The sequence below is a fragment of the Myxine glutinosa genome, chromosome 1 (genome assembly GCF_964187855.1).
Source record: "Myxine glutinosa chromosome 1, kmMyxGlut1.1, whole genome shotgun sequence".
Classification (NCBI taxonomy): Eukaryota; Metazoa; Chordata; class Myxini; order Myxiniformes; family Myxinidae; genus Myxine; species Myxine glutinosa.
In genome coordinates, this window is record NC_136261.1 from 295947360 (window position 1) to 295966862 (window position 19503).

At 43.0% G+C, this 19503-nt stretch overlaps 2 protein-coding genes across 5 annotated transcripts in view; one reads left to right on the forward strand and one right to left on the reverse strand.

The window, feature by feature from the left end:
* Window positions 1-17681, forward strand: part of LOC137413340 (protein-L-isoaspartate(D-aspartate) O-methyltransferase-like) — a 53656-nt gene extending 35975 nt beyond the window's left edge. The window contains exons 1-7 of one of the 4 annotated variants that reach the window (XM_068098733.2): window positions 3097-3626; window positions 3741-3845; window positions 3931-3962; window positions 8612-8716; window positions 9617-9737; window positions 16141-16226; window positions 16315-17681. In XM_068098733.2, the coding sequence (XP_067954834.1) occupies window positions 3578-3626; window positions 3741-3845; window positions 3931-3962; window positions 8612-8716; window positions 9617-9737; window positions 16141-16226; window positions 16315-16485 (669 nt within the window). In that variant the 5' untranslated portion in view covers window positions 3097-3577 and the 3' untranslated portion in view covers window positions 16486-17681. Of the gene's footprint in view, window positions 1-3096; window positions 3627-3740; window positions 3846-3930; window positions 3963-8611; window positions 8717-9616; window positions 9738-16140; window positions 16227-16314 lie in introns of those variants that run through there. The other 3 variants (XM_078767646.1, XM_078767650.1, XM_078767658.1) reach the window with 3 other exon arrangements.
* LOC137413343 (coatomer subunit gamma-2-like) overlaps window positions 17311-19503 on the reverse strand; it is a 71478-nt gene continuing 69285 nt past the window's right edge. Inside the window, exon 24 of the mRNA XM_068098735.2 lies at window positions 17311-18999. Within this exon, the coding sequence (XP_067954836.1) occupies window positions 18869-18999 (131 nt within the window). The 3' untranslated portion in view covers window positions 17311-18868. The remainder of the gene's footprint in view (window positions 19000-19503) is intronic.

The following is a 19503-nucleotide window of genomic DNA, read 5'->3' on the forward strand; positions in this document are numbered from 1 at the left end:
CCTCCCCCCCCCCCCCCCCCCATCGCCTGAGTCTCCTTCGGTAGGTCTCACACAGTGAGCCATCTTGGCAGAACTCTTCCCCCCCCCCCCCCCACCCCACCACTCCGCCCGAGTCTCCTCAGGCAGGTCTCACACTGTGAACCATCTGGGCACAACTCTCACCCCCCCCCCCCCCCTGCCCGAGTCTCCTCAGGTAGGTCTCACACTGTGAGTCATCTAGGCAGAACTCTTCCCACCCCACCATCCCCTGAGTCTCCTGAGGTAGGTCTCACAGTGTGAGCCATACAGGCAGAACTCTCCCCCCCCACCCCCCCCCCCCCCCCCCCCCACTCTGCACGAGTCTCCTTGGGTAGGTCTCACATTGTGAGCCATCTAGGCAGAGCTCTGCCCCCCACCATCCCCCGAGTCTCCTTGGGTAGGTCTCACAGTGTGAGCCATCTAGGCAGAACTCTTCCCCACCCTCCCCCTCCCCCCCCCCCCCCCCCCACTCTGCCCGAGTCTCCTTGGGTAGGTCTTACACTGTGAGCCATCTGGGCAAAACTCTTCCCTCCCCCCTGCCTGAGTCTCCTTCGGTAGGTCTGTGAGCCATCCAGCCAGAACTCTTCCCCCCCTCCCCCCCCCCCCCCCCCCCATCGCCCGAGTCTCCTTAGGTAGGTCTCACACTGTGAGCCATCTGGGCAAAACTCTTCCCTAATGGAATTGAAGGTAAGCTTTATCCACAATGGAATTGAAGGCAAGCTTTATCCATAATGGATTTGAAGGTAAGCTTTATCCATAATGGAATTGAAGGTAAGCTTTATCCACAATGGAATTGAAGGCAAGCTTTATCCATAATGGAATTGAAGGCAAGCTTTATCCATAATGGAATTGAAGGCAAGCTTTATCCATAATGGAATTGAAGGTAAGCTTTATCCATAATGGAATTGAAGGCAAGCTTTACCCATAATGGAAATGAAGGCAAGCTTTATCCATAATGGAATTGAAGGTAAGCTTTATCCATAATGGAATTGAAGGCAAGCTTTATCCATAATGGAATTGAAGGCAAGCTTTATCCATAATGGAATTGAAGGCAAGCTTTATCCATAATGGAATTGAAGGCAAGCTTTATCCATAATGGAATTGAAGGTAAGCTTTATCCATAATGGAATTGAAGGTAAGCTTTATCCATAATGGAATTGAAGGTAAGCTTTATCCATAATGGAATTGAAGGCAAGCTTTATCCACAATGGAATTGAAGGCAATCTTTATCCATAATGGAATTGAAGGCAAGCTTTATCCACAATGGAATTGAAGGCAAGCTTTATCCATAATGGAATTGAAGGTAAGCTTTATCCATAATGGAATTGAAGGCAAGCTTTATCCATAATGGAATTGAAGGTAAGCTTTATCCATAATGGAATTGAAGGCAAGCTTTATCCATAATGGAATTGAAGGCAAGCTTTATCCACAATGGAATTGAAGGCAAGCTTTATCCATAATGGAAATGAAGGTAAGCTTTATCCATAATGGAATTGAAGGCAAGCTTTATCCATAATGGAATTGAAGGCAAGCTTTATCCACAATGGAATTGAAGGTAAGCTTTATCCACAATGGAATTGAAGGCAAGCTTTATCCATAATGGAATTGAAGGTAAGCTTTATCCATAATGGAATTGAAGGTAAGCTTTATCCATAATGGAATTGAAGGTAAGCTTTATCCATAATGGAATTGAAGGTAAGCTTTATCCATAATGGAATTGAAGGTAAGCTTTATCCATAATGGAATTGAAGGCAAGCTTTATCCATAATGGAATTGAAGGCAAGCTTTATCCATAATGGAATTGAAGGCAAGCCGTTATCCATAATGGAATTGAAGGCAAGCCGTTATCCATAATGGAATTGAAGGTAAGCTTTATCCATAATGGAATTGAAGGTAAGCTTTATCCATAATGGAATTGAAGGTAAGCTTTATCCATAATGGAATTGAAGGTAAGCTTTATCCATAATGGAATTGAAGGTAAGCTTTATCCATAATGGAATTGAAGGCAAGCTTTATCCACAATGGAATTGAAGGCAAGCTTTATCCATAATGGAATTGAAGGTAAGCTTTATCCATAATGGAATTGAAGGTAAGCTTTATCCATAATGGAATTGAAGGCAAGCTTTATCCATAATGGAATTGAAGGCAAGCTTTATCCATAATGGAATTGAAGGCAAGCTTTATCCATAATGGAAATGAAGGCAAGCTTTATCCATAATGGAATTGAAGGCAAGCTTTATCCATAATGGAATTGAAGGCAAGCTTTATCCATAATGGAATTGAAGGCAAGCTTTATCCACAATGGAATTGAAGGCAAGCTTTATCCATAATGGAAATGAAGGCAAGCTTTATCCACAATGGAATTGAAGGCAAGCTTTATCCATAATGGAATTGAAGGCAAGCTTTATCCATAATGGAATTGAAGGCAAGCTTTATCCACAATGGAATTGAAGGCAAGCTTTATCCATAATGGAATTGAAGGCAAGCTTTATCCATAATGGAATTGAAGGTAAGCTTTATCCACAATGGAATTGAAGGCAAGCTTTATCCATAATGGAAATGTAGGCAAGCTTTATCCATAATGTAATTGAAGGTAAGCTTTATCCATAATGGAATTGAAGGCAAGCTTTATCCATAATGGAATTGAAGGCAAGCTTTATCCATAATAGAATTGAACGTAAGCTTTATCCATAATGGAAATGAAGGCAAGCTTTATCCATAATGGAATTGAACGTAAGCTTTATCCATAATGGAATTGAAGGCAAGCTTTATCCATAATGGAATTGAAGGCAAGCTTTATCCATAATGGAAATGAAGGCAAGCTTTATCCATAATGGAATTGAAGGCAAGCTTTATCCATAATGGAACTGAAGGTAAGCTTTATCCATAATGGAATTGAAGGTAAGCTTTATCCATAATGGAATTGAAGGTAAGCTTTATCTATAATGGAATTGAAGGCAAGCTTTATCCATAATGGAATTGAAGGCAAGCTTTATCCACAATGGTATTTAAGGCAAGCTTTATCCACAATGGTAATGAAGGCAAGCTTTATCCATAATGGAATTGAAGGTAAGCTTTATCCATAATGGAATTGAAGGTAAGCTTTATCCATAATGGAATTGAAGGCAAGCTTTATCCATAATGGAATTGAAGGCAAGCTTTATCCATAATGGAATTGAAGGTAAGCTTTATCCATAATGGAATTGAAGGCAAGCTTTATCCATAATGGAATTGAAGGCAAGCTTTATCCATAATGGAATTGAAGGTAAGCTTTATCCATAATGGAATTGAAGGCAAGCTTTATCCATAATGGAATTGAAGGCAAGCTTTATCCATAATGAAGGTAAGCTTTATCCATAATGGAATTGAAGGCAAGCTTTATCCATAATGGAATTGAAGGCAAGCTTTATCCATAATGGAATTGAAGGCAAGCTTTATCCATAATGGAATTGAAGGCAAGCTTTATCCATAATGGAATTGAAGGCAAGCTTTATCCACTCCTCGACGAAGCTGCTCATTTATTTTGGGGTGATTATTTTTAAGCACTGCCAGCCCGGTCATGGCGCATTCTTCATGGGAACATGCCAGGCTTGTACAGAATCTGCGTGGTAAGACTCCTCTTTACAAGATTGCAAACAAGATATAAATGTGAAAGTTCACGCTGGCTATTAAAACGCACTAATTTATATATTTTCTCCTTGACATGCATGTAACATCCTTAGAACAAGGTTTGATACAATCAAACAGAGTGTACCAAGTTATGCTGGCAACGGACCGTGGACACTACACAAAATACAACGTGTACGAGGACCTTCCGCAACCTATAGGTAAGATAGATGAAGATTTATACTGCATTTGCTTTCTGATTTAATCTGACTTTTTAAAATGTGGACATGATTTAATACTTTACAGGATACTTTTCAACTATCAGTGCCCCACACATGGTAAGTTATGTGGATTTCACACAATCATACAAACAGAATAAAAACACAAGAGTAATAATGTTGTAATAATTTAATATAATACTGCATGTATGTGCAACATGTTGGTTTGATTGAACCAGAGATTATATATGCACACAAGGGCGAGTCAATAAGTAACTTTAAAATGGCAATATAAATTCGAGAATGTAATGTGTGTAGTTGGAGACGACATTTGTTACATCTATGGGTAAGTCATGGTTTGCCTGTTTTAGATCTGGCAACATTGAGCGTATGACGTCAGTAGAGCAGTTCCAAGATGGCGGCTCCCTTAGAAGCATGCACCAGGGAGGAGAAACATTCTGTCATCCGTTTCTTGGGAAGTGAGGGTGTGAATCCCAGTGAAATCCATCGCAGAATGAAGATGCAATATGGTGACGCATGTTTATCGCTGCAGCAGGTGTACGACTGGGACAGGAAGTTTAAAAGTGGAGTGTCCAGTGAGGCAGACGCTGCTTGCTCGGGCCGGCCTCACACAGCTGACACACCAGAAATGGTTGCAGGAGTTGAGCGCATGCTCAGGGAAAACCGTCGCATTACACTGGATGAAGTGGTCTCCGAATTGAACATTAGCCATAGTTCAGCACACCATATCATTCACAACGTGTTGGGGTTCCGCAAATTGTCTGCAAGGTGGGAGCCTAGACAACTCACACCCGAAATGAAAGAACGGCGAGTGGATGCATGTGAAGAACTTCTGCGACGTTATGAAACAGAAGGCGACGCTTTCTTACAGAGAATAGTGACTGGGGATGAATGCTGGGTCCACTACTTTCAGCCAGAAACGAAGAGGGCAAGCAAAGAGTGGCGCCATTCAACTTCACCGAAACCCAAAAAATTCCGCACACAGCCGTCCGCTGGAAAAGTGATGGTGACCCTCTTCTGGGATATCTGAGGCCCACTTGTAGAGCATTACATGCCCAGAGGGACCACAGTCACCAGTGCATCATACTGAGACCTCCTTAAAAATCATCTGAAACCAGCAATCAGATCAAAACGTCGTGGACGACTCACTACCGGTGTTTTGCTGCAGCATGACAATGCTCGGCCCCATACTGCCCACGCTACAAATGCAACAATCGAGGACCTGCATTTTGAGTGTCTTCCTCATCCACCCTACTCGCCAGACCTCGACCCTTCGGATTACCACATATTTGGGCCACTTAAAGAGGCGCTTGGTGGAACCACTTTCCGATCCGACGAAGAGGTCCAAGAGGTGGTGCACCAATGGCTACACAAACAGCCAAAATATATATATATTTTCCCAGAGGAATCCAGGCCTTAGAAAAGCGCTGAAAAAAATGCATTGGACACAATGGAGATTATGTTGAAAAATAACACAGTTGTTACACACGTACATGCAATAAACAAGTTGTGAAAAATATTTTAAGGTTACTTATTGACTGCCCTTCGTACATATACATCGTGCGCCTATAGAAAGTCTACACCCCCTTTCAAAAAATTTCACCTTTTGTTGCCTTATCGTCTGGAATGAAATTGCAGTAAATCAGACTTTTTCACCTTTATTTACACATTGTAACTCACAGCTTCCAAGTGAAAAACAAATTCGACAAATGCCAGAAAATTAATTAAAAATGCAAAACTATAATATTTTGGTTGGATGGGTATCCACCCCCCTGAGTTAATACTTGGTGGAAGCACCTTTGACAGCAATTACAGCTGGGAGCCTGTTGGGATTGGTCTCTACCAACTTTGCACACCTTGATTTGGCAATATTTGCCCATTCTTCTGTATAAAACTGTTCAAGCTCAGTCAAGTTGTGTGGGGAGGTTTGATGGACAGCAATCTTCAAATGATGCCACAGATTTTAGATTGGATTTAGTCGGGGCTCTGAGTGGGCCACTCAAGGACATTTATCTTTTTGTTCCTTAGCCACTCCAATGTGCCTATTCCACTACATTGGCTGTGTGCTTCGCATGTTCCCTTGCTGTGTGCTTCGGGTCGTTGTTATGGTGAAAGGTGAACGTCCGTCCCAATTTCAGCTTTCTTGCAGAGGGCAGCAGGTTTTCCTCTAGGATTTTTCTGTATTTTGCTCCATCCATATTCCCTTCTATCCTGACAAGTGCCCCAATCACTGCTGCTGAGAAACATCCCCATAACATGATACTGCCATCACCATGCTTCACAGTAGGGATGGTGTTCTTTGTGTGATGTGCTTTGGTGGGTTTGTGCGAAACGTAACATTTTGTATTTAGGCCAAAACGTTCCCTCTCATTTTCGTCAGACGACAAAACTATTTGCCACGTGGCTTCAGAATCTCTGTCATGGTTTTTTGCACACCTCAAATGGGACTTAAGGTGGGCTTTTTTGAGTGATGACTTCCTTCTTGCCATGTTACCATACAGACCAGACTTGTGGAGTGCTTGGGATATTGTTGTCACATGCACACAGTGACCAGTCTTTGCCATAAAGGTCTGTAGCTCTTTCAAAGTTGCCATTGGCCTCTTGGTGGCCTCTGATCTGTCCTCTCCTTGCTTGGTCATCCAGCTTGGAGGGACGGCCTGATCTAGGCAGGGTCTTGGTGGTACCCTATGCTTCCATTTCTTAATGATTGTCTTGACTGTGCTCCAAGGGATATTCAAGGCCTTTGAAATATTTTTATACCCATCCCCTGATGGGTATTGGGATCCACTTCCACAACCATCACCATCCCCTTCCCACAACTTTATCCCAGAGATCTTTTGAAAGCTCCTTGGTGCTCATGGTTGAGTCTTTTCTGTGAAATGCACTACCCAGCAGAGGAAACCGACAGGAACTGCTGATTTTATTCTGAAATAATCAGAATCACTACAATTTAATACAGGTGGAGGCCAATTGTCTTGGTTTGTGATTTTGAAGGTGATTGGAATAACCGGAGCTAATTTACAGTTGCTATTATAAAGGGGGGTTGGGGGGGGGGGGGTGGACACTTATCACTTATACAACCACGATACTCTAGTTTTGTATTTTTAATTAATTTTTCGAAATTTGCAGAATTTGTTTTTCACTTGGAAGTTGTGGGTTATGATGTGTAAATAAAGGTGGGAAAAGTCTGGTTTAATGCATATTAATTCCAGGCTACAAGGCAACAAAAGGTGAAAAATTTGAAAAGGGGGTCTAGACTTTTTGTAGCTACACACTGTATACTCTATATCGCTTTTGGCCCCATCTCTCAATGGTTAAGAATAACTTTAAAACTAGATGGTATTCATTGACTACTTACCCCACACAGTCGACTTGGTGCGAGCCACCTTTTATGTTTTTAAGCTTTTCTTTCTTTGATCCAATATGGCTGCCAGACCACGTAAGCGATGTCATCATAAATTTACATTCTCCAACATAATTGTTGCATAGATCATGCTCAATAAATTTCAAACTGATCAGACTAAGCGTTGTACATTTACAATTATAACGTCACAACGAAGGCACCAATGACGTCATTATTAACAACACTTATTCCCCATCCGGAGTTCTTTACAATGGGGTTTCAATTTTTTTCCATGGAGTGGTTTTGGAGATATCGAGGTCCAAAGATGGCGCCCATACCACGTGACCTATGACATCATAATTATCACTAAAAATCCTCCATGAGTCGACGCATACTATGGTGAAAATGTCGTGTCAATTGGACCAAAAGATGCTGAGAAATTTTTAAAATGCAGACGCGTACGTACGCGCCCGATCACTTAACCCTGCTTTTCGCTTCATGAGCGCAGGATAAATACTATAATTTTTTATGTGGATCCGGATTCAGATCTTCACCAAAATTGAATCAATTCTTCCTTGTCACACACCCACCTTGTTCACCAAGTTTTGTCTGAATCCGTCCACAAGTTTTTGAGATATCCTGCTATATACTCGTATATCGTTTTTGTCCCTATCTCTCAATATTATGAAGAATCACTTAAAAAATTAGCGTATCCAAATCCGTATCGCCACCAAAATTGAATCAATTCGTCCTTGTCACACACTCAATAAAATTTATTTTGAAAATGACGAAAGTTATAAAGTGACTTTCCATGAATGTGCCGCAGTAGCATGGCCCACTGGAGGTGCTCCTGGCATGAGAAGGGAAATGCCCGAGGCCGAGAGTATCTTACTATAATTCACCAAATGTCCGTCTGTTCCCAGGTACCGCAAAAACGGCTGAACCGATCGCAACGAAATTTTGGGTGGGTCATCCTGGAACCCACTGGAGTAAAATAGGCGATATTGTTTTTTCAATTAGGAAGTTTTTTTTCCAATTTTCCAGTTTTTCCAAACACTATGGAATAAGATTTACCGATGTGAACAGTGATGTGGCTTTTATTGAAATGCTACAAATACTGTTTAGATTTTGATGATTTGCGTGTGATATGATTTAACGGATGTTTATATAAATCGTTTAAAATAAAAAAGCCTTCAATTTCTGATATTTTGCCTTTTCATTTGGGCCTCCCAATTGAAGCCCCGCTCGTAGGGCTGGTACCGTTGCTAGTATAGTAAATGCGCGTTAAGCAAATATCGGTACAGCCTTGGACAACTTGGATGAAAAGTTAGGACAAAATTTCTAACATGTTACTGATTAAAAGAGTGGGGGTTGGGAGGTGGTGGTTAAACTTGTCATGTCTCAGCATGCCCACACCTTGGAATTGCTGAAGGAACACCTTCAAGAAGGTGCCTCTGCTCTGGACGTGGGTTGTGGAAGTGGATACCTGTCTGCTTGCTTCGCACGCATGGTGAGTGCCTTCATTAACGGTCCTTCACTGGAGTGGGGGAAATGTCAACGTGCAGGTTGACATGTTCCACGACATTGCCTTATAGCTGATACTTAGCAAATAAAGTAAAAAAGGAAATGTCATCTTCAAGCCACACATTGTCATGGAGGCTTTTGTGGTATTCAAGTATAATTTAATGATGTACGATTGTGGTACCTCTGGGTATATGCACTGCAATCCACAGCAACGATTGGCTGATCCAGTCTTCTATCAACTATAAATGGATGAGGTGTGTGTGTGTGTGTGTCATACTTTTTGTATCTTCTAATTACGTACGTCTATTAATAAATACCGTACTATGGAAATGTACCTTTTAACCTTTGAATACCCTTTACGATCCTTAAGACCCCAAAGACCCCTAAAGACCCAAGAGTCCCTAAGGACACAAAAGACACAGATGACCCAAAAGTCCTCAATGGCCCAAAAGTTACCGAGGACCAAAAAGACCGCGAAAACCCAAAAGACACAGAAGAACTAAAAGTCCCCGACAACCCAAAATACACAGAGGACCCAAAAGACTCCGAAGTCCCAAAAGTCCAAAAAAACCTAAATGACTCCGAGGACCCAAAAACCCCCAAGTCCGGTAGGCAGGTTTGCTACAACTTGGTGAAAACCAAAGAAAATTTGACACAACAGACCAACGAGCCCTCTAGTCTATCAAACAAATCGACGAAAACGGTCAACATGGTTTCCGCTCACACTCCCCTCCCCCCCCTCCCGAACCCCCTTCCCCCCACATAAATAAAGCCGAATTCATTTGAAAATGCTTAAATGAAGAACGATGCATAAACTTGCACCTGGGCTAGATATTAAGAGGCTTCCGTAGTTGTATAAAACTACACTATTTACTGTACTTTGCAGGTGGGGAAACAGGGAATGGTGGTTGGCATAGACCATATTTTCCAGCTTGTTGAAGATGCTATCTGCAACGTGAAATATGATGATCTGACCTTGCTTCATGGGGAACACCTCCAATTTGTCGGTATGTCGAGTGACATTTTTGTCGGTATGTGGTGACATTTTTGTCCATATGTTGACATTTTTGTTGGTATGTGGAGTGACATTTTGTCCATATGTTGAGACATTGTTGTCGGTATATCGAGCGATATTTTTGTCGGTATGTTGTGACATTTTTGTCGGTATGTTGACATTTTTGTCGGTACGTTGGGTGGCATTTTTAATTTTTAACAAGCAGCTGGTACTCTAGATCCCCTTCCTTTTGGGTGGCGCTCACACACACACACCCTATTTAACAGAAAACAAGGCAAGAAAAGCCTCACAAATATCACACACAGGCCAATTAGTAAGTTTTTTTTTTTGTATACAAAATCGAACCTCGTGAAAGAGCTAACATTTATCACACAAACAAATCAAACAGACAAACAACCAAAGTATATAAAAAGGGGAGCGGTAGACAAGATGGGGAGAGAAGGGGAAGCACATAAACACAACATTTGTGAGGGACATCGGGAATGTGTGGGAGGGAGAGGGATTGGGGGAAGGCGGCGTGGGAAGGGGGGGTGGGAGAAGTACAAACACAAGGACACCAAGGACTTCCAGGAAAGAAGTTGGTATTTCAAAAAAGAGGATTTGGGGTGAAATTAGCAGGGGTAGAAAAGATCAAGGTTTTGGATGGGGGAAAATAAGAGATGGTGGTGAACAGCTGTTTTAAAGACCTGGAGGGGGGAGTGGGATTGAAGGGAGTGGGGGAGTTTGTTCCAGAGGCAGGAGAAAAGAGGAATGAAAGTCTGAGGGTGAGCAGAGAGTCGATTTTGGCAGTTTAACCATAAGAGGGTTGCAGGCAGATCTTGTGTGACCTTCAGGAATATTTGGCGGACAGAGCCCAGAGAGAGCTGGAGGAGCAAGGCCGGAGAGGAGTCGGTAGAAGACAGAAAGACCACCAACCTGCCTGCGGTGAGGAAGTGAAAGGCCCTCGGAGGTAGCTTCATCACGGGAGATTCCAATGATTCTGAACGCTTTGGTTTCAACAGCATGAAGACGAGCTAGGTGTGAGGCAGGAGCACCAGCCCAGAGGGGAGAGCAGTATTCCATTGAGCTGCAGATGAAAGCCTTATATGTGGTGAGGAGCTCAGGTGTGCCAAGGAAGGACTTCGCACGACGGAGGATGCCCAGTCAGCGACTGGCTTTGGAGGCCAGATTTGAAATGTGGTTTTCCCAGGAAAGATCATGGCAGATAGTGAGACCCAAAAGCTTGAGTGGCAGAACTTCTTGGAGAGGATTATTCAGAAAGTGGATGGGAGGGTTGTCCAGTCAGTCTTTTCGGAGACATCGTAAGAGTGAGATTTGTCAGGATTGAAAGACATGTTCCACTTGTTTGCCCAGTCAGTGATTTTGTCCAGGTCTGCAGAGAGTGAGGCTGCAGACTGCCGATCTGAGGGATGAAGAATGGAGCGGCAGAGAGTGGAGTCATCAGCAAAGAGATAGAGAGGATTTTCAAGAGAGTCGGAGAGATCATTGATGAACACCAGAAAAAGCACAGGGCCCAGAACACTGCCTTGGGGAACTCCAGCCTGAACAGGAAGAGGAGATGAGAGAACCCTATTCAGGGCCACACGTTGACTACGACTAGAGAGGAAGTCCGCCAGCCATGCGTGGAGATTTCCATGGATACCAAAGGAGGAGAGTTTGGTGAGCAGAGCGGGGTGCCAGACCATATCGAAGGCACATGATATGTCGATGGAGACAGCTCTAATTTCCTGTTTGGCATTGAGGACCTCCATCCATTGTTGAGACAGCAGAAGCAGCATGTCCAGAGTAGAGTGACCTGGTCTGAAACCAAATTGATGATCAGAGATCAAGCCATTGGAGAAGAGGAAAGATTTCATATCCGAAGCAATGATGGATTCCATGACTTTGCTGATAAGTGGGAGAAGGCTGATTGGTCTGTCGTTGCTTGGATCTGTTTTTGCACCTTTTTTGTGTAAAGCAGTGATGTTGGCTAATTTCCAAGCAGATGGCAGTTGACCTTGAGCAAAAGAGCAGGTGAAGAGAACAGAGAGAGGGAGTGAAAGAGCGGAAGAACATGATTTTAGGACCCGTGGGCTGATGCCGTCAGATCCAGTTGCAAAATCAGTCGAGGGTTGACAGAAACCTTTCCACCTTGTCAGGAGGAAAGGACACAGAGTCCAGGAGCAGCTGGGTACGACTGGGTACGGTGGGTACAGAGAGGGATGGGTTTGGGACACAAGATTTAGAGGCAAACACAGAGTTGAGGCATTCAGCCTTTTCACGTGCGGAGTCAGCTGTATAGCCATTTGAGGTAAGAGAGGGGATGGAGGGGGAACAAACACCAGAAACAGATTTGACCAGACACCACCAAGATTTGGAAGAGGGAGACAGATAAGAGAGTTCGGTCTTGAGAACGGAGAGATATTGTTTCCTGGCTCTCCTGAGGGTGGACACACTTGTTTCGGGCTTTGTGAAAGGAAATGAGATTTCCTTCCGTTGGATTTGCTTTCCAGGAGACGAAGGCAAGTTGTTTCTGGGCAACAGCCTCACCACAAGATTCCGTGTACCATGGATGGGAGGAAGGGTATGACAACTGAAGACGAGATGGGATAAATCTGTGCATGAGAGAGAGCAATTTACTTTGGAAGAATTCCCAGGATAAGTTGATGTCAGAGGTGGTGGAGATGGGAGACCAGTCCAGATGATTGATGGCTGCTTTTAGACCATGCCAGTTGGCCTGAGTGAAATTCCAGACTCGACGCTGAGGAGGCTCCCTGAGAATGGACAGAGAGATGTCCACTTTAACAAGCACATGATCAGATGAGCCGATTGGAGCAGAAGAAGAGCAGCAGACATTTTCAGGGAAGTTAGTCATAACCAAGTCCAGAAGAGAAGATGCTCCATTGACTGAGATCCGGGTCGGGAAATTGACAGATTGTGTCAGTCCCAGTGAGTCGCAGAAGTCCTTTGCTGAGGAGCCATGGCTGGTGAGAGAGGTACCCACACCTAGCCAACTGGCATGGTGACAATTGAAACCACCACATATGAGGAAGAGAGAGTTAGGATGAGTAGATAGAAGTTGGTCCATATTATCAGACAGCGAGATGTAGATGGAATCATCACTGTTTGGTGGACGGTACAGCACACATATGAACAAGAGGTGGGAGGGAAGGGGAAGCCGTAGCCAGAGGTATTCCTGGGGGTGAGGTGGAGAGAGGGCAGTGCAGGGTGAGTGAGAAAGAGAGTTTTTGATAAAGATAGCAACCCCACCTCCAGGACGAGGCTCAGGTCTATCATACCGGAGGAGGGAGTAACCCGGGAGAGATACTAAGGAATCAGAGACATCATGAAGGAGGAAAGTTTCTGTTAAGCAGATCACGTCTGGTTTGTCAGAAGCAACCTGTATGGAGAGATCAGTTAAGTTTGAACGAAGGCCCCGAATCTTTGAGGTCCATACCGCTAATGAAGGAGAAGGGGGAGCATCGGATACAGAACAGGAGGGAGGAGGGGTAGGGTAAGATATGGAAGAGGAGGAAGAGGTAGGCAGAGCTGTTGAAGGTGTGTCAGATATTTCAGAATAGCTCTGAGAAAGGGAAGGATGGGGTGGACAATAGGGTTGATGGTGATTGGGTGAGGCACAATAAGGTGTTATTTGAGGAGGGGGAAGAGCGAAGCAGGAGGTTGGGGGAGATGGAGGTAAGAGTTGGAAGGGGGAAGAAGCGGGGAGGACGCTTTGAGGAGGAGGGGTGAGAGGGGGGAAATGCAGAAGAAATGAGGGTGGGGAGATTTGAAGGGGAGGGGCGAGGGGGCGGGGATTTGAAAGGGATGGGAGATGGGAGAGATTTGGAGGGGAGGGGTGAGGGGGGAGTCCAGGAGGAGAGGGGCGAGGGGGATTCTTGGAGGAAAGGGGTGTGGGGGGAGTTTAGGAGGGAAGGGGCAAGGGGGTAGATTTGAAAGGGATGGGTGATGGGAAGGATTTGGAGGGGAGGGGCAAGGGGGAAGATTTGAAAGGGATGGGTGATGGGGAAGATTTGGAGGGGAGGGGTGATGGGGAAGTTTTGGAGGGGAGGGGTGATGGGGAAGTTTTGGAGGGGAGGGGGGATCGGGAAGATTTGGAGGGGATGCTTGCCATAGCAACATAATTCAAGCAATCACCACCGTGATCTAATCAGTTTGACATGATGTCATGAGGGATAGAAATCTGCAATATGAAAGCTAAATTTTCAACGGTTTTTGAAATATGGTGTACACAAAGGTACATGGACAGATGATCGGTCAGAGCTCATTTTAATGTTCCCCATACCCGACCTTGTTGGAGGGGTAGGGGACAAAAGCATTACAAGATCAAGGCTCATGGAACACAAAGAAGACAAAGGGGAAAAAAAACAAGGAGTGGGCAGTGGAGCAGATGAACATAGTGCTTTCAGAAAGTATTCACATCCCTTGACTTTTTCACATTTTGTTTTGTTAAAGCCTGAATTAAAAATTGATTAAAATGAGATTTTGTTGTTACTGATCCACACATAATATCCCATAATGTCAAAGTGGAATTATTTTTCAGAATTTTTTAAAAGGTAATTAAAAATGAAAAGCTGAAATGTCATGTCAATAAGTATTCAACCCCTTAGCTCTGACATTCCAAATTGAGCCCAGGTGCGTCCAATTTCCTTTGATCATCTTTGGGATATCTCTACAACTTGATTGGAGTCCACCTGTGGCCAATTCAATTGATTGGACATGATTTAGAAAGAAACACACCTTTCTACATAAGGTCTCATAGTTGACAGTGCATGTTAGAGCAGAAACTCCAGCATGAACTCCAAGGAACTGTCCATAGAACTCCGAGATAGAATTGTGAGAAGGCATAGATAGGTAAGGGTATAAAACAATTTCTAGTGTTGAAAGTTCCCAATAGAGAATAGAGCACAGTGAGCTCCATCATAAGGAAATAGAAAGAATATGAAAATATAGCAACCGGGCAAGAAGCACCTTGATCAGGAAGGTGGCCATGAACCCAACAACCATTCTGACAAAACTACACATTTCCTTGGCTGAGATGGGAGAACCTGCCGGAAGGAAAACAGTCTCTGCAGCACTTCAAAAATCGAGGCTTTATAGGAGAGTGGCCAGCCGGAAGTAACTCCTGTGTAAAAGGTACATGACAGCACACATGGAGTTTTCAAAAAGGCACATGAAAGACTGAGAGCAGGAGGCAAATTATGCTGTGGTCTGATGAGATGAAAATCGAACTCTTTGGCCTGAATGCAAAGCGCTACGTCTGGCAGAAACTGAGCACAGCTCATCACCCATCTAACACCAAACCTACCGTGCGTGAAGCATGGTGGTGGCAGCATCATCTATGGGGATGCATTTCAGAGGCAGGGACTGGGAGACTTGTATGGATAGAGGGACCAATGAATGGAGCCAAATCCTTGAGGAGAACCTGTTTAAGAGTGCAAAAAATCTTAGAGTGCGGCAAGGATTTACATTCCAACAGGACAATGACCCAAGCATACAGCCAAAGCAACACTGGAATGGCTTCAGAACGAGAATGTGAAAGTCCTCAAGTGGCCCTTGAGCCACTGAGCCCTTGAGTGTTCACTGACGCTCCCCATCAAACTTGACAGAGCTTGAGCAAATCTGCAAGGAAGAATGGGAGGAACTCCCCAAATCCAGGTGTGGAAAGCTTGTTGTGTCATACCCAAGAAGACTCGAAGCTGTAATCGCTGCGAAAGTCGCTTCTACGAAGTATTGACTCGGGGGTTGAATACTTATGTAAGTTGGATAATTCTGTATTTCATTTTTAATTTTTTTGTAAAGATTTCTAAAAAAAATAAATTCCACTTTGACATTATGGGGTCATTGTGTCAAGAATGTGTCTGTTGGTGTTGGGGTATTATGTGTAGATCAGGGACAAAAAAATATCTCATTTTAATCCATTTTTAATTCAGGCTGTAACACAACATAATGTGAAAAAGTCAAGGGGTGTGAATACTTTCTGAAGGCACTGTATATCGTTTTGGCCCCATTTCTCAATGCTGAATAATCACTTTATAAATTCTAGTACCTGGATCTGGATCTTCACCAACATCTAATCAATTATTCCTCATCACACACCCACCGCGTCCACCAAGTTTCATCCAAATCTGTGCATAACTTTTTGAGATATCCTGCTCATAGCCTGACAGGGGTGAAAACATAGCTTCTGTCCACCTTTGGTGTCGGAAGTAATACGCAAGTGTCCTCTTATTAAAGATACTGGCTAGCACCAATACTTGAGTTGGAAAACACACTTGATCTACGATATAACTGTGTAACCTGAATGTGTCCGCAAATTACGTGCAACTCCACCTTCCATCTCGCAGTGCACAAAAGTGATCCAATGTTTCCATTAACGATAAGGAAAATGTTTGCAGCAGGAGATGGGAGGCTGGGATACCCAAAGACTGCTCCTTACGATGCCATCCACGTTGGAGCTGCAGCTCCTACTGTCCCAAAACCAGTAAGTTTGTTACAACAAGGAGGTTCGCCATAACGATGATGTCATGATGGCCCACCCAGTCTGCCCAATATTGATTTTCACACCCCAGCTCCTGGATCAGCTGAAGCCTGGTGGAAGGCTGGTGCTCCCAGTCGGACCTGCCGGTGGGGACCAAATGCTGGAGCAACACGACAAGATGGCAGACGGATCGATCAGTGTGAAACGCATAATGCGGGTCATCTTCGTGCCCCTCACTGATCGGGGTGCACAGTGGCCTTAAGAATGCACATTGGACCATCTTTTTGGTGTCATTTCTACAAACTACGTCAACAGACAATATTGCCTGATGATGGCAAGACTGACCAGAGTCGGTGAACATAATCAAAACCAATCAACATGCACAATATTTTTACCACCCTTTAACCCGATATAACCCAACCCTGTTAGTTGCAAGTTACTGTTTCCTCCCTTCCTCTTTTCCTGTCTATTAATTCAATAGCTTGCTTTCTGGAACCAACTTTTGTCTGCATCACCGCACTCTTCCATGAGCTTCGATATTGTAAAGAAGAAGAAAAAAATGTTTCAGCACGTCTTCCTTTTAAAACTACAATATCACAAATTCCACTGTGCACCACCTAGTTCTACAGAATGGCAGCACATCCCTGGCCCACAGACTTTTTTAAATTATGGCGTTCTTGAAGAAAAATTTTGTGAACGACTTGTCAAATATAATCACGTCATGGTCCAATCTGAGTGCTTAGCAGATTGGACAGCTCCCGATATCTTTGTGTTGCTACTTGAAGAGCAACAACGACAACAAACCAAATGTAGAAGAACTGAACTTAACTTTGGATGCCATCTCAGATATAAACATACAAATGGCAACAATGAAGGTGTTGATTGGGTGTTGGAGAATATGTCAACAGATCTGGCGATCATTTGCAAAGCATTTCAATAAATTGACAATTTCTGACAACGTGCAACACAGCTCCAAAACATGCCGGATCCATTTTACTATTCAACCGTTTCAAGTTTAAATGTAACCTTATGAGTTATTCTTAAAAGTGTCAGAATGGAATTAAATAAAATGACAACACATTGTAAGGAATGTATATTGCAAGCAATTCATTTTAATTTTTGAAAGCAAGGGTTTGCTACACTGTATTTACAGCCCGTGGTTCGTGCGAGAAGTAAAACCGGAAAAAAGGTCTTCTTGCAAGCTCTGTCAAAATGTTTCATATAAAAGGAAAATATTTGAAGTCTGCACAAGGGTGGACTAAAGTGAAGGCGAATCTGCAGGTGGACAGATAAAAATTAGATCTTTCTACCGAATGGTCACTCCAATGAGATGTCAACGATAATGTGTTGGGTTACAATATGAGGCATTTCCTCAAAGTACCCTCCATTTTATGTGTTGTCACACAGTATACACAAGCCTGGCCAATAGCCTTGCAGTAATCGTTGTCCCGATGAAGCCGCAAAAACAGGAACATAAAGACCGAAACTTAAAACATTTGCTAATTTATTTCTAAGCCATCTCAATCTTCCTGTTCCTTAATCTTTCTCTTTTGTTATATCCTCTATACAAGTATTGTTTGCAATCGAAAAACAAACCAATAAAATACTCCTCTCGTTTCTAAACACCTCAGCCACTCCTGTCCCAATACATCAATCAAGATGAAGAAACATCTTTATGTCGATTTTGTGAAGCAACTGAATTTGACAATGTTCCTCATGATGATGATAAAGCTGACAGCAAGACCACGAGCAATGGCACCGCAAGAGACAAAATAGCGATGAATGCAAAGTAATTCCACCGACCTGAACCAAAAACGAAACTAGGACACAAATCACAACACACTGGGATTTCATTCGAGGTTTCTGTGATTCAGATATAATTATTTTTGAAAGCCGCAGTCCTTTTGAGTCCTCACAGCTCAAAGGTCAGCATAGCATCGGTTACACGACATGGGCTCAATGAACAGATTGGAGGAAACCTTTAAATTTTTGTGTTGTTTGGTTGACCACAACTATCGTGCCTTTTCAACTGGAATATAAATCCTTGATAGCCAAAGCCTAAAATAATCTATTTTCCCTGATTAAACAACCTCTACGCCGAGAAGGAAATAAAGCTGAATATATGTGGCATATTGTGCTTATCCTCTTCTCATGGCTGTAATAAATTCATTTTGGTGTGCCAAACATTCAATCAAACAAGTTATATATATATATATATCCAAACACATGAGAAAGCTTTTGAAGATGGGAGAGCAAATTATTGACGGTTTGGATAGTTGTACATCAATATTAAAAGGGGGAACAACAACATGAAGTTTATTTAAACATCCCTAATGCTCTTCAAAAACAAGTAGATATTTATGAAGAAATATTTCATACAAAAACAGTTATTCGAAATGATTCGCAAAGGAAATCATTTACATTCTTCTTCAGTTGGAGAAAAAAAAACAACAACAAAGGCCTCCCACAAATTGAAAGGTTAGATCTGGGGGTGACAGGTAGAGGATTAAAAAGAACAAACAACCTTGTGCCTTCATATCAAACAGGTGAACACTCTCTGCAAGATGGCTTGTAGTCTGCAGAATGGCCTGACCCTTCTCGTGCTGACTTCCAGCGAGGATAGTTTAGGATTCTGTACTGCAGGTCTAACCCATAGTGGAGATAATGACATCACTGACAATTTCATCACCACTTCGAACGGTCACCTGCATTGTCACACCATCACCCAAGGCCAGTCGGGCACGTACCAACACGTCGATGCCACCACGGTATACACCTATGGTCCGTGTGAAAGAGGGAAAGTGGTAGGAAGAGAAATATTTGTGTAAATGAAAGGCACCAACTTCATTTAGCTCCTATACAAGTCTGAAAAACACACAAGCACAAAAAAACAACAACACAAAACTAGAGTTCATGGAACACAATACCATAATGCAGTGTTTAGGTATATCCCAGGAACCCATAAATATCGCATGGAATTAAAAGTGTCATTCTAAAGGGTCATTCTAAAGTGTGATTCTAAAGTGTGATTCTAAAGTGTGATTCTAAAGTGTGATTCTAAAGTGTGATTCTAAAGTGTGATTCCAAAGGGTGATTCCAAAGGGTGATTCCAAAGGGTGATTCCAAAGTGTGATTCCAAAGTGTGATTCCAAAGGGTGATTCCAAAGTGTGATTCTAAAGTGTGATTCTAAAGGGTGAATCGAAAGAATAAGTCTAATTAGTTCAAAATGGTAGTTCTAAAAGGTTTCGTTCGTTTCTAGGCTTTGCCTATTTCATATTA